Below are 24,083 nucleotides of genomic sequence, written 5' to 3'. Positions count from 1 at the left end.
ACGACGGAATTTCTGAAGGAAAAATCAATGAAGAGGCTAAGATTTATCAGAAAAAAACCCTGAAATTAAAACTTAGTTCCGAAACTGAGAAGTGGGCGGGTAGTCTGTCTTGGTTGGTTTGTAAACAAGGAACTGGTCACAGACCGCAGAAACCGTACTGTAATAACGTTTTTCTATATACCAGGCAAGATACGGGACGGAGGGATACCCCCTTACCTGACCAATCCCTATACACACTCTAGACTATTGTTACCTAACACATCCCCCCTAGAAGTCTGTAAAGAATTCCTAGGATTCTGATCAAACAATGACCAACATAAAGGTGGGGGGGTGGTTCTCTCCGTCCCCCATCTTGTTTTAAATGTTTTCTAGTTTGGGTGATGGTACTTCAGCGGTAAAATTCCTAAGTGTATTTCCCTCACTGCCGTAACTGCTATTGCAACTATATCTCTATTTTAATTCTTGCTATTTTTTCATTCCTTGAAAAAAATATTATATACCCCGACCCAAAAGTGGTAGCACCCAAAACTACCATTTCTGTGGTTGGTGGCACTTCCAATTTCTAAAAAAGAAATAACGAAAATATAGAAATAAAATAGAATTGCAATATGTTTTAGGGACTTGCCCTGCCCCTTCCCCCTGAAGAAAACGTCACTCACTGCTTCGTGAACTCAGGAATGGCAAACTGTATGTTTTGTGTTTAATACTTAAAATTATGTTATGTGCTGTTGGTACATGTAGTTAATCTTTTGTGTGTGTGTGTGTGGCTTTGTAAGAGTTCTGAAATAAATCGCATTTTTTTTTCAAATTGCAGAGTGTAAAACTAAGCGGCTATATTGGCACTTTTATTGGTAGATTTTACTTTCCAACAAGTGAATTATTACCCTGGATGATTGCGTTCAGAAATTGTCTATGAATAATGCAGTTGCAAATGACATTACATCACAAATAAAAGGTACTGTGAACTTACACATATAATTTTCTGAGATGAATTGCATTATAGGGGGGGGAAAGTCAGTTACATATAAACTAGGTGAAAAACAAAAAATAGGATAAGTACATAATTATATTTAAATAACTTTGCCAAATCATTTTTACACTTGGCGCCGCATAGAATGACGTCTGATAACAAAGGCAACCTGCTGAATAACCGGTTCAACCGCCGGGTCACCAGAGGACCTCGGACGTTTTCCAATACTCAACTTCGTCTCCGTCTCAGGTTCGTCCCCGAAACTAATCCCCGATTGTGGGCCTGAAGCGTTTAAATCAATTTGGATTACTGTAATTCTTTTGCTCTCTTGCATCTTATATAATATTTTGTGGCACTGTTAGACTAATTAGTGCGCTTACAGCTTCAAAGTCAGGTGGTAAAAAAAACAGTTGAAGCCAGAGACGGAGCCGAAGTTGAGTATTGGAAAACGGCCCTAAAGAGGGCGCTTTAATGGAACTGCTCGTCTGTTACCTGTACTTCACTCGGTGATTTTCTGGCGATATTCTAGGCTCCGTGTCATCCGCACAGAAAGGTTCACGGACTTATCTGATAACACTGCTTAACGGCTGCGGCTGTTCACTTATGTGCTCGTGCAGCGCAACTATATAAGCTCGAGCCACAAAGACTGCAATTGGGACATCCAGTGTATGTACCTAGTGCTCACGCGTGTCGTGAATCTTTCCGCACGTTTATTGCCTTTTTCAGTGGGTGTTTATTTTGGAGTGACTTTGCGGTCCATATGCTGAAGATTTGTAGTCTAGCCCTCGGAGAGTAAACATCCCTCGCGGCCTACAGGGCCAAACAATTTCAAGGGTGTGACGATTTGTGACCTCTCTACTCTGGCTGTATGCACAAAGTTGGACTTGTCTTCAAAACTCTCTCACTCAGTTCTTGAATTCGCGCTGCAGTGTGTGTGCACTTGCTTTAATTACATGCAACCGGACAGGAATCTCCCGTAGCCCAGGCCTGTTTGGTGTGTTTTATTTTCTCTACATAGGCCTATAGAGGACTACCCACCGTACCGTCCAAGTTAATTAGGCCCGCTGTCTATACTCCTGGAACAGAGTGGCAGACATGGCAGAGAAACCGACTGATTTTGGTCCCCTGGTTGGAGCAATAGATCAAGGCACAAGCAGCACAAGGTTTCTGGTAAGCACCAATCCGGGATTGGGCTGTCATCCATAGGCTTATCCTGGTCACATGTTAAACATTTGTAAAAGATACGCGAATGTCAAATAGGCCCTACACGTACATGCCTAATGCCAATCTACACCAGAACTGTGGCCGGGTCCGGCGTCCGCCCCCCTTGTAACGCCAGCCTTCTAAAGAAAGGAGAAATTCAAGTAAGAGAAATCCGGGGCACATATTACTTATTATTAATAGGGGCCTACATGTACAATCAGCTAGGTTTTGAGTGATTTCTGGTACTGTACACATAGTGAACGAGGTCTACCTCCTTTAGTCTCAATATACATGTGTATATGGTGGCCTACATGTACAGTTGTATTTTGAGGTTAGTTTGGTGGCCAATGTTTGTGGGTGGTATTTTTTTGGATGCAAATAGGCCTAAATGCAGTAAGTGATTGTTAAATTGTTGTTTTGTTAACCATGCTACTTCTTGTGAAATTTAAAAGGTTGCACCATTGATATCAACACTGATCAAAAATGGAAACAGTTCCATATGGGCATCCCTTGCATACATGTACGTGTAGGTTTATCAGCTACCAGAAAGCCGTAACAGTGTCCTCAAAGGTCAAATTTAGCAGGGAAAATATGATTTGCATTTACATAGAAAACCTTATTTTTTCAGACCAGTCTTGTAGGAACCGTTGGATTTGCGCACGGTGTCAAGTCTTATCATTTATGGCACCTAAACACATGTAACGAACGACTTGTACTTGATACGTGCCCTTAGAAATTCAAATCTAAAGGTCTCCCCCCCCATGCTTGGTGCGAAGATCAAACTTGATGCCCACTCATTCAAAGAATACGGGCAATGTACAATAGTGCGCCTCCAAGAGTTTGCAACGCGTTGACCAATCACAGTGCACGAATCTGTTGGCCCAATGCACGTTTGGAAAGGGTCAACAGATTTCACACACTTTAATTGGTCGACGTGCTGCAAACTCTTGGAGGGGCACTATTGTAAAATGCCCATATTGAATGCTCAAATCTCTGTTAGAATTTGGATCAAATTCGGTGTGCCTAATTCCCACAAAAATGTAAAAACAGGAAAACTTGAATTCAAAAGTACATATATACAGTAATAGGGCTTTATTGTTTATTTGGTTCTTTTTACAATGTAATTTTCTTCTAACACTTTCACATTTATGCTTTTTAAATGCAAAATTCTTTTGGTAACCTTACACTGGTAACTGAATTTTTTTTATTTTTAAATTTTCTTGTTGAATTGTATGCATCAATAATTAATTTGAAACTAAATATCACATATATTTGTATTCAATTTATCAACCATTGTCGACTGACGACTCAAATAATCTGCGCATCCCCACTTGCAAAATACAGGTACATACACATTCCGTAGAGGAAAATTGTGTATAAAAGATTCTCAAAAGGTACGTACGGGCAAGATTCAGAAGTGTAGAAAGTAAATTCAGCCACTGGTGCTCATCTGGTCCAATTCCTTTCGTGTTGTCATTGCAGGTGTTTGCTAGTAAGACTTCAGAGCTTCTCAGCTTCCACCAAGTTGAAGTCAAACAGTCTTTTCCCAAAGAAGGGTGAGGACTCAAGTTTTGAAGTTTTCTCTTATCCCTGACACCTGTACATGTCTGTGTCCCTGCCAAACCATATCAGAAAACGTTAACATTGTAGGGGAACTGACTTACGTGTCGTAGATAATATCAGAGAATAAAAAGAATACTTTATGCTTCCTTTTTTCTGAGTTCTGACCCACTGGTTCTTGCATGATACTGTAGATGTATTTTGATGGCACCACCCTTTAGTTTTTTGGGGCAGATTTTGGGAAAATGTGAAAAAAAACCTGTGCTTTTATAAATTCTAGTTTGAATTGAGTGCAAGTAATGCTCAACAGATGTACATGTGCATGTACAATGCACAGTGGGTACATGTATAATGCACACAGTGGTACTCTCTTTCAAAGTGTTGTTCTTGTCATATGAAACATTAGTCTTGGCTTCAAGACCTTTCATCAGTACATGTACAGTATGTAGTTCCACAACACAAACCATCTCATACACTGTACATGTATGTACCGGTGTGGTACATACACGTACACCGTACAGGGCACTATCACCTCACCTCTGTCAGTGTACATGTACATGTGATGGTTTGTGTCATGGAATAACCACTGGAACTTCTTGGAACCAAGACTAACGAGACCTTTGTACATACATTGTACATGTATGTATGCGACCTGATCCTTCTCACTATTGTTACTGATATATTCACTCTCACTGAATCAGTATAAAAAAAGTAATAAAGAAAGTCCTACCTGGTACATGTATACATGTACATGTGGTATGCGCCCTCCTACCACCTGCTTACCCTGTTTTCAGATGGTAATTGGAGGTAGAACTAATTTTTGAGTGGGGGGTCTTGCTTATGAAGATAAACAAAGAAATTGACTGGGGGGGATTTGAGCCTATGACCTTTGGAATGTGATACTGGCAGTCTGGCATCTTTCCAACTGATGATGGTTTTATGGCTCCTTTGATAAATCTTGGTACAAATATTGTACATATAATTATGTGCTGAACGTTGGTTCTTTGTGCACTGGAGGTTTAGGAACATCCGAACAAGAATTTTTTGCTAGCACAGTGCACAGAATACCCACAGGTTTTTTGCTTACGACATATACATGTAAATGTTTGTATGTATAGAAGCACTAAACTTGTCAGTGAAATTAAACTGATTGGACAGCAGACTACAGGCCTGGGTACGTCTGTTTCCTCAGTATTTAGGCCAAGTCAAAAAGAAAGCTACATGTAGTTTCCCGTCTCCACCTCTTTCCTTATTTTGTCTGGTGGCTTGTAGTTTGTTTGTTTTTTTTTTCCCCGAACATAATTTATGTATATTTAAACCTTTTTAATGGTTGGAACCATTGAATGCTGTTCAACATTTTGCAAAAACATTTCCCGCAAATTTTTGTGGCTAGGAAAACCCAACTTTGAATACATGTACTATGTTTTTTTTAAATTTAAAACTGAAAAACTGTTTTCTGTTATTAAAGGAAGTAGGCCCTGTCTTTTACTTAGCGTAAATTATTTGAAAAATGCTCAATCTTCAGATGGGTGGAGGAGGACCCCAACGAGATCTTGGCCACCTGCTACGAGTGCTTCGAGCGGGTCGTGGAGAACCTTCGCAACATGAACATCGACCCGGCCAACATCAAGGCCGTCGGGATCGCCAACCAGCGAGAGACTACTGTCGTCTGGGATCGGGTGACTGGTCAGCCACTCTATCCCGCGATAAGTAAGAACCTGTTTACAGGGGAAGGCATGGATGGAGTGGGGGGGGGCAGGCCAGGGCAGGGTTTTATCCGTCGATTTAGAAACAGGGTGTCCGCAATTGCCTTCACATGAAAAGCAGTGTCCAGTTTGCTGGCACGATTTTATGGCATTAGGTGCGTTTGTTACAAAATTTAGGGGAGGGTGTGGCATTAGAGGAGAGGTAAAATGGTCTATACGTAGTGTAATGTATCAGTAAAAGTGCATACCGCCCTCTGTTGTTGACATTAAAGGTGACCTGGAGGAGGTCACGATCGGTGCACTTGAAAATGACTGTCTCGTGTCTTGTTCTGCTTCTTTCAAAGTCTCTTTCATAGCTGCTTGTCAGCAGATCACCTTACACATACAGTAGTGTCTATGAAAGATTTCAAGACACCCCTTTGACAAACACTGGAGGGGGTGATTCCGGAATTTGAGCAAACTCTTCAGCCCCCTTACTAATTATTTTGTCTTCCTCTCACCATCCCCTCAAAAGCAGAATCTTTGATTATCCCTCAAACTGAAGGTAATACTGTATAGTTTTGGTTGTGTTCTCAAGCTAATAATGTCTTTTTTCTCCCCCGCTAGTTTGGCTAGACACACGCACTGGGACTACGGTGCAGAATCTGGTAGCAAAGACACCAGGTCAGAACAAGGATCATTTGCAGGTGAGCAGTGAAACCCCCTCTTCCTCCATCCATTACCCTACCCCTTCCCCACTTCCAAACACCCATCTCTGGTCACTGCAAGTCTGCAATACCTGCACCTCCCCTGATAGACCTCTCTCATGTACGTGTACATGATGTGTAATTCTAGACAACAGATTCAGATGCAGCCCTTGCCGATTGACTTCCAATTTTTTTTTTTTTTACATTTATTTATTTATTTTTTGGAGAAACGTTTAACCTGTTCATCCAGGATGCCACAATTTGGTTCAGTTGTTGCAAATGTTCCCATCATTGTTGTCGTCCATGGATGGGAAGCCGCCATCTTGGATTCTGTATTGGCCCCCATTGACTTCGTAAATGTGTGAAAAAAAACTGTGACATCATTTTAGACTTACGAACACAGCATTAATTGTTTCATCCTAACAAGTCTAGTTACCGGAAGATCAGTCCATATGCATCACTTAATACACAGATACCCGGTATGATTTTTTTAATAAATAAACATTAGTCTACATGATAAAACAGGGAAAAATCTCTGCATGTTCGTGTATTATACTTCATTTGTTATGGCATGCCGGAGTACGTGTATACATCAGTTATGATACGTTTCCTGTTTTAACAGGATTTTAGAGTCGTTGTACTCAATGCAGGATCTGCAGGGAACATTTTGCTATTTTCCCTTTGAGGATCAAAAATTTGTTTATAAAAAATGTCTGCATGTATCTCATAACCTGTTTGATATCATTAGCACTAATGTACTGTAGCGTGTCTTGTCTATGGGCTCTGCCGCTGACAAGAACTACTCGTTCAGGCTCAAATCTCCGTTCCGGGCAAAACTGCTCTGTTTATTTTCACGAAGCAAAAGGGCTGTCTAACACACAAAGCTCCAGACGCGAGGTGTCTAGACGGGGACTGCGCAGGCGTGACGAGGGAGAACCGCAGGCCGTTCGCATACCAGGGGGGGCAGCCAGCTAGCTCCATGCAGGTCCGTTCTGGCGCCCCCACCGGCTGAACCCGCCGGCGCTACACCACGTTTAAATTCAATCGTGTTCCTCCTATTTTACTTTTACAGTGTTCTGCATACATATATTTCAACAAATCTAGTCTTTCAGTCCAATTTTGTCCTTGACCACATCTCAAAGAGTCAGTTCACACCAATACATCCACAGTGCACCTCCATCCTAATAGGACATGCACAGAAATGTCAACAAGGCTTTTTGTTAGCCAAGCACAGATATCCTTGTTTGCTGGAGATAAGGACCCTGTATTGTTTGTGCAAACATTGCCAGAGTTCCCATGGGATATGCTGTACATGTACTTGTAATTTATCCTCCAGTGTGCATTGTGTACTGGTTCAGCCCCCAGGCCAGTCTGTTCCTATGAAGTTTCCCCAACAGTCCCATATCCTGCAATTTCAATATGATGATTATAAAGGGGATCATTAGAGTTTTGAAATGCGCTTAAGATGCTGCTGTGTAATGTGTACCAGTTGATAGATGTATAGTTTTTGTGTGGTTTTCATTTGGGTTGACCCTAGCCTTATCAGATAATTCAAAATGCACCCCGGGGATTTTATTTTGGAGAATTGAGAGAATCATGTGGCACAAGTGACTGTTACGTCCAGTTGAAGTTTGTAGCAGCAATGGAGTTTTCTGAGTCGCTTTATACCCTTCATCGGGATTATTTGTTGTCCCATTAAATGAATTGAAACATGCACTTCTTTAAAACATGGAAAACTGTGCCATGATGTGATCCATTAAGACATTTTGGTGTGTGGGGGTTTTTTTGTTCAAATTGTGACTCTAGGGCCCCAGGTATCTCTCCATCTCTCCATTCCCCCATCCACCTATCGGAAGAGATTCCTGTACATGTACCACACACGGGAGACTTCACACTCTTCCCACGTACATGTACATTTATAGCAGATATATCGCAATAGCCATGCTACATGTACAGTAGATGTAGTGGGAATGGTCACGTGCAAAGCATGTTGATTCTATTAACCATAGAGAGATACCATCAGTAATAGATCTTGTGATATAAACAAGACATGGGGGGGTCCATCTGGCATTTACTAAGTACCACCAAATGGAGGTAAACCCAAACGTGGGACATGTTTTATTTTATATCATTAAAAATAATTTCGGTCTTGAAAGTCATTATCGGTTGAATTGTACCGGTAAGGGAAGATATTTTGCCAAGATTGGTACTGTTATGCGTGAACTGAACAGTAGACTAGAGCCTGCAGCAAGGCTAAACATTTCATGGCTCTAACTTTATGAATGCTAATGTGTGGGAGTTCTGATATGCCACTGTTGTTGGAATCCAGAATGACCTGGCTTGTGGTCTCTTTTCCAGCCGCTCTGTGGACTGCCACTCTCCACGTACTTCAGTGCAGTGAAGCTGCGTTGGATCCTGGACAACTGCGCCGACGTGAGGGCGGCCGTGGCGGAGAACAGGTGTTGCTTTGGTACGGTTGATTCATGGCTGATGTGGGTAAGGCTCAGGAAAATGTCAATTTAAACTTCAATTTGAAAAGTTGCCTGTGCCTCAGTTAGAATCATTTCAAAGTTGAGCATGTTCTGTAACATGTGTTGTTCTATGGTAAATGTACATTAAAGGGTCATTCTAGAAAGTCAGGGCTTACAAGTTCAACTTTCTGTGTCCCTTTTACACCTGACCTGTGTAATTTGACATGGAAATATAATTGAAATTGACCTCAAACCAGTAGTGTTTCTTTGGCACAGAATTTACATTTACTCTTTGAAATTACTGAATGTGTTCCAACCCTACAAAATCATACATGTACGTCTGTGTGCTGTGGCATGGACACACAATAAATTGGACCACAAATTTAAAGAGTGACCCTCAAGCTTATTGCAGATTATAAATTTTAATTGGCAACTTCATTAACTACATGCATTGGTTCGCCACCCCGTACATGTACAAAGGCAAACTATAAATCCCCATCTGACAGTGTGGCTTTGGCTAGAAATAAAATGTTTTGCTGTGGAAGCCACTCTATCTCTGCAGTGGCTGCCACCATTTCCCATAAACGCGTTATATAACTCATTGTCGGCCACAGCCAGTTGCCTTCAGTGCATCCTTATCCTCTAAAAATGACCACAAAATACAGGCAGCATGTCAGCGATGGTCCATCAGAATTCTCCAACCAGATGTCCTGTACCAATTAATAATTTAGTGAAAGAGAACTCCAGTCTTGTGATAAAGATAAGGGATGGTTATATTTGCATCAATCCTCAAATGTATATGTAGGCCTACTGGTACTCTTCAGAAGGCCAAAATTGCACTTCTACTTTTGGGAGGATTCCACTGGCACACGTACATGTACATGTATGCATGTATGGTAAAATGACTGATTTGTTATGAAAATAGTTGATCCAGGCATGTTGTTCCGGGGGGGGGCACCCCGTAATAATTATTTCCAGTCGCAAATAGAGCTCTGGCTGGCAAATGATAAATCATTTACTGTACGTTGGCCGTTGCCCTTGAACCTGTTGAAGAATGAAATGTAGCATACCACATTGTTCCGTTTTTAATGACACGAGATTCGGGAACAAGTTACGAGTCAGCAAACTGGCTCTGGCACACCCCTAAAAGAAAATGCCTTCGCTGGGCCCCTGAGTTGATCACCTAAGGGGCCTTTCCACGCACACGTCATCGGTGCTTGTGGTGGACTGCATGCAGTTGTGTTGTATTTTGTGGAGAGTGTACATTTGGATTGTACAGGAACAAACAAAGTGGCAAGTGGATGCATATAGCAGTGGAGAGTGAACTAGAAACACGCTCTTGCTTTTGCGATATATTTTATGTGCTGGAATGGGCAATGAAGACTTGCAAAGATGCTCATACTTTTTCCAAATTGAGTCACACAGTCCTTGAAGTAAGGCAATGAAGTCATCTTGATTTGATTTGTCAGAACTTTACAGGTGGCAAGGAGAGGGGCCTGCACGTCACCGATGTGACCAATGCTAGTCGCACCATGCTGATGAACATCAACACATTGCAGTGGGATGACAAACTATGCAGGTGCTTGTAAATGCCTGAACAGATTTATGCCGGTGTTAGCACAGTGTTAGCACAGTGTACATGTAATTCTGTGATCTGTACAGTAGTTGTAGGTCTACAGGAAATAAGTGTGACAGAAGTGTTACCCAAGTTTTAGACTGAGCGAGAAGGCTTGCTGGTATACCATATGGGTTCTGAGGAGAACGGGTGATTGTAAACTCTAGGTTTACACTCAATCAGTGTTAGGTTAGGGTCATTGCTAGGCAGCTACTATGCAGAGGATAATCTGGTTTACTAATTGTGTCGTAGATGCATAGAAGCGAGTGATTGAATACAGGCAATTCACAATAGTGCGCCTCCAAGAGTTTGCAATGCCTTGGCCTATCACAATGTGCAAAAATCTGTCAACCCAATGTGTGTTTGGTAAGGGTCTACAGATTTTGCGTGTTGTGATTGGCCAACGCGTTACAAACTCTTGGAGGTGCACTAAATGAATCAACTGTGTTGATTTTAATGATTGTTCAGTACAGTCATCACTTACAACAGTGTGCACTGAACACACCTGCTACATGTACACTGTAATTTGTTTATGTTTTAATATTTTATTATGAAGTGTGAAAAGAATGTCGGCTGTTGATCATCTTTTCTTTACAGCTTGTGCTGTACATAATGCTTTCCTTGTCCAGTTTGTGGTATTTGGTCGTGAGGACAGAGCTTCCAAACCTTTGTTTCATTTCCAACAGGTATTTCTTTCTATTGCAGCTTTTTCGACATTCCAAAATCTGTTCTTCCGGAGATCCGCAGCTCTGCAGAGGTGTACGGCCACATGAGCTCAGGCGCTCTGAAAGGAGTGCCGATATCTGGGGTAAAGAAGAAAAACCACTCGTGTTTGATGAAGTATTCGAACCCTTCCATTTCTCTTTGCACACCAGATGGACTTTGTAGCCCATGAACAGGTTTAAAGAACGCTTTTTGTTTAGAGTGAGATTTGTTTCTAAGGATTTAGGAAGGTTTGTTGCAAAGTAGAGAAAAAAATTAAAAAGCAATTGAAGTGGAGCATTGTTTATTAGTGTAATATAGATAGAATTGTAGACCATAGCTTCTCTGATACTAGTGCATATTTGCAGTGTTTGATTGCGTTTATGGATAATACCGTTGGTGAATCTTGATAAGTTACTGATGGGCTTCGTCAGGTCAGGGGGCAAGATTTGACACCTGCTCAAGGTAGAAAAGAATATGACAAATTCTTTGCTTGGCCACCGTAACCAAAACCACAGTGCTGACTGGAGAATCAACAGTCAACTCCTGTAGAGATTGTAAGACTGATTCATATTACACAAATCACCACAGCAAGGTTCTCAAAGGTCTGAGGTCCACTTCACAGTTGGTTTACCACAGCAAGACCAAATGTTACAATGTACGTACTTACGTGTATTTGATCCAACATACAAGGAACTGCTCTCCGTGACGACTTATTCAGAAATCAGCCCAACAGATGGAGTTCTTTGTTTGTAGATTCTGGGCGATCAGCAGGCAGCACTTGTCGGCCAGACCTGCCTGAAGAAAGGCATGGCCAAGAACACGTGAGTACACCCACTCATGTTATGCTATATGCCACCCTAGATAGGGTATTCGATTTCCTGTTTTTACAATTAAACACTCTCCCTGTGACTAAACCACAGGCAATCCCAGACACTAGATCGATCACCTAGGACGGGGAAACACACTGTTGTATTCGAGTCCATCACAAGTCCTGTCACAAGACCTTTAACATGTCCAGTCACAAGTCCCTTCACAAGGCCAGTCACTAGTAACAGGGTGAACAATGACAAAGGGCCGGCATGCTTTTGTCACTGCTCATTTGAATAGCTTGTGAATTGGTTTAAGATGAAATAACTTGTGATGGACTTTATATAGGGACTTGCGATGGACTCATACTCATGGACTCATTCCCTTTGTGTTTTGTCCTATGAGTAAAAGCAAAACACGTACATGTGCACAGCAAGCATTATCTCGGGCAACCGTTTTGTAATCAGAATCCCTTTGGATTGAATGAATCAGAAAGGAGATGCAGTCATCTAGAGATGAAATTGCCAACAGATCATGCTGCAAGATTAAGCACTCGCGCACAAATCGGATGCTCGTGCAGATTGGTAGATCGTGCCCAGCACCTATGGAGTTCCGTTTTTGTTGGAACACGCTTTTGTTATTTTCTGCTCCTGGTAAGATATGGCACAGGATGCTTTCTGCTGTACAACACAGGAGAGGAGCCTGTCCTCTCAAAGAATGGTCTGCTGACAACAGTTGCCTACAAACTCGGCAAGGAAGCACCAGTTGTGTATGCACTGGAGGTGAGAGAAATAATACCAAATGCCTGTAGACCTTCGGAGCTTCTCCAGAAGTGAGAACACTCCTATGGGAAACTTTGAAATCTCCTTTGGCAAGGAAGTGTGTTTGTTCTTGGTGGGAATTCATCATCAACTGTAGTTGTGCTTGTAAGAGTAAGCATAGGGAAGCAATCAAAAGCACTGCCAATGTTGAACTTTGTTAGAGCGTCATTCAGTAATAGGATCAGAGCAGCAATCCGCATTATTCGGCATTGCACGCCTGCATCAATTTACATTAGTGGTTTCAACAATGTTGACACAACGCTTTACAATGCAGACATGACAGAAATGAAATGTCAAAGAGATTCTTGACCGACCATTCTCAGCAAAGTTCAACCAGTGACCATTGTCAACCACAGTACATGTAGTTGTCTGCCGGGCATCAGTCTCAATGCTGCTGGCCAGCGATGGCCTGGGGCTAATTTCATAGAGCTGCTTTAGCACAAACCTTGCTTAAGTTACCAGCTCAAAATCGATGTGATTGTCATGCTAACCAAAATAGAGGTAAATACTACTCCAAAACAATACACATCACGTGGAGTTTTGGCTGGTAACCTGATTTTGTAAGCAAAGTTTTTTCATGAAGAAGCAAATTTTGTGCTGAAGTAGTGCTATAAATTGGCCCTTGCTTACTCTCTGTTTCACCTTACTTGCTTTCTTTTTTGCCAGGGCTCCGTTGCCATCACCGGGGCTGCAGTACGCTGGCTGAGGGACAATCTTGGAATCATCAAAGAAGCCAAAGACATCGGTGTGTAATTTGGTCTACCTTTGTCCCCATGAAGATTGACATTGTACTTGCATTTGTGAAAAGTATTATGAAAGGTGAAATTTTACTGGGAAATATTAGGGGGAACCTGTCCCGAGTGAAAGCAGGAGAGGGCGCTTTTCCCTACAAAGGACAGTTCATTGGTGAGAACTCACCCTATACGTGCACAGGCTTTATGTGCACGTTAGCGCAAGACACACTAAGCATGCACGACCAGTTTTGTTTTGAATGTATGGCTGTAACAAGTGCATAGGTCACAGACACATGCCTGGTAGGAAAGCGTCCCTCCAAGCTGTCCCTTCTCTGCCATGATGGCACACTTGGCTGGATTGCTACGTTAACCCTCCTATGCTGAAGTCACTCTTTGGGTCATTTGGTAAACACCTCAAAGAAGCACAGCTGTGTTGTGTCGTGCACTTCACCAGCTGTCCCTCACAGGAATATCAGATTGCACTTTTGTGCTGCCCAACAACTGTGCTTCACTGTTTCATGTTCATAATTGTGCAGTAAACCAAATGCAGTGAAGAGGACTGCACAAAGGACCCTGGGTCATTTTGTGCTGACAACCTACTGTGTACACACTGAACCTGTGCATGTTTGAGTTCCATATAGAAACTACATGCTCACCAGTGACTGTGGGCATTTGTGCACATTTGTGCTGTAAAACCAAAGGAGGGTTAATGACTGTCCACAATAACAGTGGCATCCCATAAGAATGGAAATCACGAGAAACACACGTCCATTCTTTCTCCAATATGTAACAAGATCACAGATTGGCCAAAATGCACAGTCTAGGCATGGTATCTTTGGCACATTGCCAGATCTTCGACATGCAGTGGTTTTTACATGTAGGAGGAGAAGCATAGAAGGATTATAAGCCCAGAAGAAACCCGAGATCGGTTCAAAATTCAAGGGGAGAAGTATTTCACTTTGTTTTCTTGCAGAAGATGATTTGTGTTAAACCTTTCAATTTATACCCCTGCAGAGCCACTTGCTGCTAGTGTAGACAACTGTGGAGGTGTGTATTTTGTTCCGGCATTTTCTGGCTTGTATGCACCCTACTGGCAGACTGATGCTCGAGGGTATGTTCCTTCCCCCCTTCCCATTTTGAAGGTTATCCTAGACAAACCAAAGTCATTCTGCTAGCGACTTCTAGCCTTCAACATATCTAATTGCCTTTGAGATTATTTTGGGAGTCGTAATTGTACACATTTCAAGAAACCTGCGATTAGTCTTGTAATCGAATCCATCACAAGTCCCTGCATGTAGGAAGCCCATCGCAAGTCCGTCATAAGTCATTCAGTCTTAAGCCAATACGGTCGTTTCACAATAGTGCGCCACCAAGAGTTTGCAACGCATTGGCCAATCACAATGCGCGAAATTTTTCAACCCAATACGCGTTGGAAATGGTTGACAAATATCGGGCGTTATGATTGGCCAGCGTGTTGCAAACTCTTGGTTGCACACTATTGTGAATCGCCCATATTCACAAGCTATTCAACTGAGCTGTGACAAAAGCATTCTGTTGTCACTGTTCACCTAATGCCCAAGGCTGGCCCTGTGAAAGGACTTGTGATGGATTTGAAAGCAACACTCCGTATGATCTTGTGTAGTGTGTAAATATTCCGTACGGTCTTCTGTTTTTGTGTTTCAGTCGTGTTTTTGCCCGTAGGGGCTGGTGCTTTTTTGTGTCCTTATTATACCTACCCGTGGAATTTAACTTGGAAATATCTTAGAAATCGATTTTAAACTATTTTGTTCAACCAGCAAGAAATGTGGACTAAGCACTCTTGGAAATTGAAGAATTTATTTAAGACGTAATGGTATATAATTGTGTCAGATATGAAAGGGACACAAAAATCACAAGAGCAGTGTTGTGCATGTGAAAACTTGATGCCTGATGACCCTGATGACAAAGGCAGTGTTCAAGCAAATGGCCCTCCTGAATCGTGAATACTCTTTAGGTTTGTTGAGACCAAAGACTCTCCTCTGAGTAATGGGCATGGCACAGGCTTATAACCTGCACCCCTCTCTTAAAACAGCCGTAACTTGTTCATAAAGAGATCCTGTGCCCTCTGCTCACTGCCACTGGAGAGTGTCGAAGGTAGTGTGAGGACCACGCCACACTTTGTTTAAGTGTGTTCTTTCATGTAGTGCTCAATGGACTGTGGACCCCTAATGGCTCCATGGGAAAGTGAACGATAACAAAGTATGGTACTTAGGTAAGGACTTAGGCCTATAACAGTCGTGAATCTTAACTGCCCCCTTGGACTGTCCTGACATGATGAGACGAGTACTACCTCCAGCCCTCTCTCCCAGCAGCATTGTGAAGATCGTTTCATCCATGTTCTCTCTCAGAATCATCTGTGGTCTGACCCAGTTCAGCACCAAGGCCCACATTGCCAGGGCAACGCTGGAGGCAGTCTGCTTCCAAACCAAAGAGGTGAATCTTCTCCCGTTGATGGCAGCTTGTTGCTAACTTGATAACCTTTATTCAGGACAGTGGATATTGGTAATGTCGCCGTAGTCATTATCAGTAAACCAACAAAGTTGCATGGCTCCACAGGACGTTCAGATAGTGCCTTTCAGGAAACTGGAGGCTTAACGGTATTAGTCAGCTAGAATTAATGCAGGAAAGCTGCGCGGCTCATTTTCTGTAAAATACAGTTATCATCACCAACCACCTTCTTATTGAAGCACCCTTCACCGCTAGGAAAAGACAAGTTGGTGGGAATCATTCCATCCGAGTACCTGGCACATAAGCAGAGACTATCATTCCAACATAAACTGGTAGCATGTTTTTAGTGTGCTGCCAACTAAATGGGCATTAACCTGAAGGCAGCCCGTGGTACGCTCACACGAAAAGACCACTAAAGGACCCCTTTCTTGTCTCCCCTTGTCCTGTTTCTTACCTGTGGAAAATGTTTTGCCAAGCTGCAGTTAATGGTTTTGTGAGCTCCGGATTCTTGCTGTATGAGGCAGACCACCCATTGGCATTCTACCCGTAATTCCCGTCAGTCAAAGTGACTTTACTTGGATGTGTACACGTATATGCGTTTAAGAATGCTATATTTTCACTCACAGCTGCTAGAAGCCATGGACCAGGATTCTGGCATCCCATTGGTCAGACTGCAAGTAGACGGTGGAATGACGGCCAATCAGCTTCTCATGCAGCTGCAAGCAGATCTGCTGAACATCCCTGTCGGTGCGAAACATTTAAACTCTCAAACTCCAGTCTCTCAAACCTGAAAGGGCATTTTGGCCATATTCATGTGTATTACTTGCATTAACATACATAGAATCAACTCCTGAGTACCTACTGCACATTCCGTTGTAGTGGGGACATGCACAAGCTACAGGTATTTCACCTTTGCTGCGGGGACCAGAAACGTTCTGGGGACAGAGAAATGTCCCCACAACTCGGTCCTGCCTAGTAATAATGGAAATAGAGCCTGGAAGTGAAAAGTCACGCAGCGAGCTTCCAGAACCCTCGCACGGTCAGTCTATGGGGATTTTATATTGGGTCGTCCTATTACGTTCGATAATTGTTGGAAAAATAATTCCTAACTGAAACAACCCGATGAAACACTCATGTTGGATTTAACCATTGTCTTCCTCAAATAATTTTTTTGGGAAAAGTCACCTAGAGATGAGTAGAAAACAAATTTTATTTAATTTAACGACCTTTCATATCCGGCGACATCGTACCTAGGTCTTGTTGTTCATGCACGTTTGTTTTTACTCCCCGTGCTTTTGGGAAAACGAGATTGTACGTCATTCCAAAGATTAACCTACCTGCAGTTGAGGGGTTCCAAATTCCTTTGAGTTGACATCACGCAGTTGTTGTCAGCAAAGGTTTGATAAGATATTAGAATCTTTCGTAAAAGTAGAATATTTCTTTTTGTTTATTACTTTATAAATTATAAATCTATATACAATACTTTGATCTGGTTTTATTTGGGCTTTTACCCATAGACTACCATAAAGTTTCCAACCGTAAATGTTCATCTGCGTATGAGACTGCCGCTTTGCACTGTACTTCGTGTATTTTAGATTTTCGGAAGTGGTGGGTCATTTTTTTGGCATGATATTTTCCTTTTAGGTCAGGTAATTTTTCAGTTTCTATCAGTTGATGTACTGGCAAATATTTTCCAAAGCCCCTTTTCCGAGTTAGATTTTTTAAGAAGTAAATGAACGGTGAAAATGTTACGAATTCGAAAATTCCCATCCTAGGGTTCCCGAAGCGCGCCATTAGGGGTCAACTTTCAGGCTCTATTGTCCCCTTAATACAGTGAAGGCCTGCCCACAGATGGCAGGAGTGTAACCCGTAGGTGAGCAAGATGGTTCTCATGTTTAGACCACGTGGCTGTATCATAATAATAGAAAACCATTAACAGTTCGTGCAATGTAATCCCAAAATAATGTGCATGTAACATTTTCCTGCTTCCGTTGGTATTTTAGAGCAACACACCTAAATGCAACTCCAACAACTTGTATGGGAGAACCAGTAGGTTCCCCGAAAGCAAGTGGAAGTTATTTGTCTCTCAACTACTGACCGTGACCACTGCATTTTTTGCTCGGCTTTTGACAAGACACATGCACTGGTAGTTGCTGGTTTTCCAGAAGTAGCAGTATTGTAGTGGAGTCCCTCACAAGTCAAGTTACAAGTCCTTTTGCAAGACCAGTCATAAGTGATGACAAGGGAATGCTTTTATTGCAGTTCATTTGAATACCCTCTGTCTTGGCTGAAGACTGGGTGACTTGCGATGCACTTACGATGGAGTTGCAGGGACTTGTGATTACGTCTTGATTACGACACTGCAAGCAGTACATGGAAGGGTGTCTCATCAGTGCTGAAGTACTTACCCCTATCATCTGACTGCATGTCATGCCCTCCCTCATGCCCTTCAACTTATAAGTTAATTCAACCACATTTGCAATTTTTGGTACTGCAATGTGCATAAAGGATGGCACCTCAAGGGACTTGATATGAGTATGGTCATCTTGTATTACTTGGACAGCCTCTGTGAGTCAGTCATAGCCTCTGTCAGCCAGTTGTTTGGACTCTTCCCAGGCTTTATATTACATGTAACTCCTACTTAACCTGTCCCTTTTACATGCATCTGAAGAAGTAGCTGCAACTGTGATAGCCTTTGAAGATGCCATCCCTTCATTACATTGACGTTTCGAGCAGGCTACCTCGCCTGTACACATCTTTTGTCCAAGTCACTGAGACTTGCACTGTTTTGCTCTAGTTCGTCCATCCATGCCGGAGACCACTGCCCTGGGAGCAGCCATGGCAGCCGGACATGCCGTTGGGGTGTGGAGCCTGGCAATGGAAGACCTAACTGCCATCACCACGGATACCTACTCTCCATCCATCTCAGAAGATGGTAAGATACAGTGCACTCCAGGAGGTCACTCTTGAGGGCTCTTTTACAGACGCTCTTGACGTGCATCCCCCATCATCGTTGTATTTGAGTACTTTTTAATTACCAATTTCGCTGTCAAGTACTGAAATGGGCAGGAGGGAACAAAGTAAGAGAACAGTGGTAAGTTGCTGGTAAATGTACAGAGATCGCAAGATGGATGAAGAACTTTAGACACTCTGTTTGGTAGAAAAAAAAAGATTTAAAGAGAAACACACATAAGTAATTGACCAAAAATTTTTCAACTACATTTGTGACAAAAACGTTATGTTGATCGGTTCTTCTTGCAACTTTCCTCACTCTGTCCTTTCCCGAACATCATGTCATCATCAAGTTTAATCCTCCAGTGGGCGTGGTCTTATTTTTGTGACCCAAACATCTGACAGTCATGAACAAGTTAATCCATAAATGAATGCAATTGGAGATGGCGTTTGATATCGTACAGTATGATTTACACTTAGTGCTGTCTAGTTCATTGTCTAAAGACTGCTGTGGTAACGGTTTTCAGATTGCAGTGCTCGTTACAGTAAGTGGAAGCTGGCCGTGCAGAAGTCCATGCACTGGGAAGGTGGCGAGACAGCAGCGACTCAGGGTAAGATTTTCATCACAATGCATTTCGAGCTTGATGCTGAGCCACGCTCAGAATTCACCAGTCCTCTCCACATTTTCACATCTTGCATGGTCTCCAGCTTCCACCTCCCAATAACCGTACCGATGATATCTTGCATAGGTTAGGTGGTCTCCTGGCAAGCCTACCGCCAGCCTTCTACCTGATGGCAACCTTTGGCATGCTGTGCTTGTCCAAAGTCCTTGCTTCATCAAGAACGTGACAGACAAAGTGGTGTGGAGTCTCACCCTGGGAACCCTCTACCCGTTTGACGTGGGTTTAACTTTTTTCAACTCCCCTCAAACGTGCTGTTAATGCTTGTGGCAGACAGAAGGATCATTGGATTCACCCTGAATTTTTAATTGAGTACATTTTAGGGCCTGTTTGTTTCATGCAGATTTGGAGCACGATTAGTGATCCGACGTTGGTTCACTGTAACCAGAAACCACCTAATGGATGGAGCCAACCAGCGATGGGATCGCTGATTGAGATCCAGATCCGTTTGAAACCACCAGGTCCATAGAAGGTCTGTTGAATTTAGGAAGTCAAATGCTTTCTTGCCGTTGGTTTACTACTGCTCTTCCCGATTCTTCCACACTCTTTAGCATTTACATCAAGTAAACGACACCTTAAGAGCCAGGAATCCTATAAACTAATTTGGCGACCGACATTGGAATCCATTACTGCAGTGGCACCATGCTTGTGGGAAGGTGTTACAGGTATCCTGAATGCCTCTTTCAACCACTGGGGGCACTCTGGCATTTCAGAGTGCATGTGTCAGGATCTTAGAGCGCGCATGTGGGAATGGTGCCACTGTAGGTATGGTGTCTCCTTTCGTCTATCTGACAAACATGTTAATGTCTATGAGCTTGTATTGCGTAGGTTGGTCCTTTCGGATCTCATGGCTGCATACCTCTTGGTGCTGTCACGGTTCTGTAGAAGGCTAAAAATGGTATACCTCAGTTTGGTTTTGGATATTCTTATGTTGCATGTATTCTTATATTAAAAAGACAGTAGCAGTATTACTGTATTCATTTGCATGTTTGTATCAGTTAACATTTTGCTGTCAATTTTACTAGAGATTTCAGTAAATGTATATCTCTAGATTATTCTCTGTTGTGCTGTCAATCAGAGCCTGAGGAAATTTGCGATCACGAGACACACCCAACTTATTTTTTGACTTCAATTTTTGTTGACTTTTAAGTTGTTATTGCTGGACCAGACTTGAGCCATTACAAAAGATGTGACTGCTGCGGGATATTATACCCCAGAATAGTAGGTGAGATCCCTTAAGACCATCACAAGACCCCACAAGACCTCGAGTCTGAATTGAAGACACAGCGGGTAATCATATTGCAAAAGCATTCCTTTGCATCCTGTTACTTTTGTCCTGTTTTGCGACTGTTCTTGGTTAAGACTGGTGATGTGAGTGGTCTTGCGACTACTCTTTTGACTGCTCCGTGCCTGGTCTTTTTGTCCGGTCTTGTGCCTGGTCTAGTAACTGGTGTAGTGACTGATCTTGTCAGCTGAACTGACTTTTTTACACAAAACAAACTCTTGGTTGGCACATGTAAATTCACACAAAACAGCGTGGTACACACTCCATTTAATACATGATGCAACCCACGCCGCGTACACACTGGGCCTTGTTTATGACAAGGCCAAATGATCCCCTTCTACTTTATTATAGAGTTTCCCAGCCAATTTCGGAAAATGTGTCAATGAATAAGTAATAGCAGCATTTGTCTTTGAGCGGAATAGAACGAACGTTCAAATCCCCGTTTCTATTTAAGAAATATCAAAGCTGTTTTATCGAGAATGCATTCTGTCGTATAGAATCAGCTTCCAATTTCCTGATTTGCGCTGGTTTAGTATATTGATATTCATTTTTGCGGGAAACGGAATGCACCTCTGCAATCCTGTATTCATCTTAATTTGAACTCATGCTATTTTGCAAAATATGCTGGCGATTTCGCCTGTGTGTTATTTCAGGAATGCCTGGTCAAGAATTAGAATTCGTTTGTGTGCCAACAGAAGTTACATTCTTAGAAGTGTTTAGTTGATTGGTTAAATATTTGAATATTCATGATTGAAATAAACCAATCATGCTGCCATTGGAAACTACCAATTATTGCAGGAAACCTATAAACACCGGCGCTGAGGGAACCTTCTTTCTTGTGCTGCGTTTCAATCATACAGACTTTTTATTTTTTTTTTTACAGTTTGATAACAAACACGCTGTAAGTGAGTAACATGACATATTTTGGTAAAGAGGTGTTGTGATTTGTGCAACCTTGTATATACATTTTAATCAAATTGAACGTATATTTTGCAGTTTTAAATTATAGCAAATATAAATGAATACTCACTTCCGAAGGGTCACGGTACAAGACAGATTTCCACCGAATAAGAATGCACAGTTGGTGTAATTGGCAAGGAATACGTCAATCCGAAATCCAAGTCATGTATTTTTAACCTCTTTAATGAAACATAATGCACGTTCATTTATTTGAAGGATGCAAAACGAAAAGGAAACCAGGTTTTAAGTTGTTTTCAAAATCTACGCTAAATTGAAATATTATTTTACAAATTAGACCACGCATTTGCCGAAATTGGCAGGGAAAATATAATGCACGTAACCATAAAACGTCATATATATAGGTACCAAGCACCACTGACATACAAATATACTGAGTATGTTAGAGTAGTTCATGCGTATAACTGAGTAGTGGAATACGTATAATTATGTAAAAGTTGATTTTTCCTTCACCTGTCACAAAGTTTAGTTGACATTTATGTTTTTGTTAAAAGATGTTTCCAAATAAATTGTACCACAGAGCAGACTTTTCCCACATTTTATAAGCTATTATGCTACAGTTAAAAAGTTAAGAGACTATATTTTGATTCACGCTATGTGTCACACAGTAGAGGCTGTTAAAGGTGCAGCTATCAGACGCTGGTAATGTTGTGCCTCTTCACAGGCCAAGCATTTTGTTCACCATCGTATGCCGACAGTCACTTATGATGGCACCCTGCAGCTGGAATTCCTCCTCAAATCCTGTCTCCAGCTTTCAATCACGAAATGTATGTATCAGGTGGCGCACCAATACATCTACCTACCAGTTGAGTGAAAGCAGCGGAGATGAGTGTCTTTATCCGTGTATCCCACTAAAGGGGTGAAGTGGGTTGGTTATGGGTCTTTTGACTACATCCGCAAGACTGTTAATACGCTGCTGCTTAAGGGCATTAGATTGGAGAATTAAATACATGTCCGAAGCAAAGGAAAGCGGAAACACTTTTTTCTTGCCGAAAGTCAGAATACATTCTGCGCCCAGAGAATTCCTTCTGTGCTGACAATCTGATTGGGAGAGTTGTAGTTGTATTGGCGTTGGCCCTGAGTACCGGCAAGTGCGCAGGACAACATCTTGAACTGGCTGATGGAGACAACTCTAAGAAAAGATGATTCAAGGTCGCTTGGGAAATCAGCGACCGATTACCAAGGCATCATAAAGCCCTACAGTGTCACCTAAATAGTCTAGGGCATGTTTTGGCCATCAAAGCAACAACCAGGAGCATGTTAAGGGTGGCCCACAAAACGGAGACTCATAGACGGTGACTTCATCCGATTGAGGCAAGCTTCTGCGTTCTAGAAAAAAAAATTAAATGCAGAATTCATTGGAAGGGTGACAAAATTCATTCTCTGTTTGTTTTCTCGCCATTTTGAACTGGTGCTGTAACCATGCCACTCTAACCTTCAGTTCTCATCTGGTCAGATCAATGACGTTACAGAGGCATAACCAAGTGGTGACAACCAATGGCAGAGGCATAACCAAGTGGTGAAAAGCAATGACAGAAGCTGAAACGAAGTCCATTTGGGGGGCGCCTAAACACGCCCCTGGTGCTCCCAATAATGTGAAACCAAATGAATTATCACCATGTTAAAATAGCACATGTTGTATTGCTACTTAAGTTCAATGCACGTATTGACCTTCAACAGTAGAGCCGCTTTCCAAGTAATGAGACTCACTCAAGGAATGACTAGTTGAACCACAAGGCCCTTGGGGAGGAAAGCAGGGCTGGACTGGATGGGTCATGAGGCAGCCTACTGGCCTTATAAGGAAAAGTCAGTGTTCATTAATTTGACTAACCCAGCCCTCAAATCCAAATGAACCAAACATATTCATACACGCTGTATTAATATTCAAAGAATAGTAGCTAATACCTAATAAGGCAAGGAAACTTGTATGATGGATGAAAAATGGAATGTCCAGCAAATGTATAAAATCCCTATGAGTTCTGGCAATTGGGCAGAGAGCCGCACATCGAGCCAGCCGAATAAACCACATCAACTACAGTACAACTTTGTCTCAAGTCGTCCTCGTGTCGATTCTTATAACCTGTCGGGTTATAGAATCCTCCGCTGCGAAAGAACATCATTATTATATAGCTTACCTGCAGTAGTCATTCGCAGCCGTTGAATAGGAACTCAATGCCTTTGTCTGTGATGTCATAACAGCGGAGATAAATGCTTTTTTGGTGAGGATGATTTGATCTGCAAAGCACAAGCAGTGGAAAGGAAACGTGCTGCGATCATTTTGTGACGCACGTATTTGTTGGCCGTTCTACACTCGGGCTTGAGCTTCGGACATAAACGCAAAACTTTGCTGTACCTATACTTTGCAAAAGAACGAAAATCCGAGCGCTTTCTTGACCTCCTTCAAGTCACTATGCAGAACAGTA

General features: G+C 42.2%; 1 protein-coding gene across 2 annotated transcripts; it reads left to right on the top strand.

Moving 5' to 3' along the window:
- The first annotated feature begins 1,621 nt into the window (after positions 1–1,621).
- On the top strand, positions 1,622–22,636 carry LOC110984962 (glycerol kinase-like). 2 transcript variants are annotated; one of them, XM_022245630.2, is made up of 16 exons: positions 1,622–2,140; positions 3,656–3,729; positions 5,259–5,443; positions 6,046–6,125; positions 8,484–8,621; positions 10,066–10,175; positions 10,917–11,019; positions 11,670–11,737; positions 12,382–12,505; positions 13,211–13,289; positions 14,293–14,389; positions 15,666–15,750; positions 16,392–16,512; positions 18,563–18,700; positions 19,245–19,328; positions 19,472–22,636. In XM_022245630.2, exons 1-16 carry the CDS (start codon positions 2,066–2,068, stop codon positions 19,564–19,566), a joined length of 1,656 nt encoding a protein of 551 aa, XP_022101322.2. In that variant the 5' UTR covers positions 1,622–2,065; the 3' UTR covers positions 19,567–22,636. The 2 variants fall into 2 exon arrangements, with proteins under 2 accessions (XP_022101322.2, XP_022101323.2); XM_022245631.2 differs by having other exon boundaries at positions 19,467–22,636.
- Positions 22,637–24,083: the final 1,447 nt, after the last annotated feature.

Source organism: Acanthaster planci, linkage group LG10, assembly GCF_054643075.1.
Source record: "Acanthaster planci isolate LZ-2023a linkage group LG10, COTS_SCS, whole genome shotgun sequence".
Classification (NCBI taxonomy): Eukaryota; Metazoa; Echinodermata; class Asteroidea; order Valvatida; family Acanthasteridae; genus Acanthaster; species Acanthaster planci.
The sequence above is the reverse complement of the archived record's forward strand: the minus strand, read 5'-3'. Positions and strand labels throughout refer to the sequence as shown.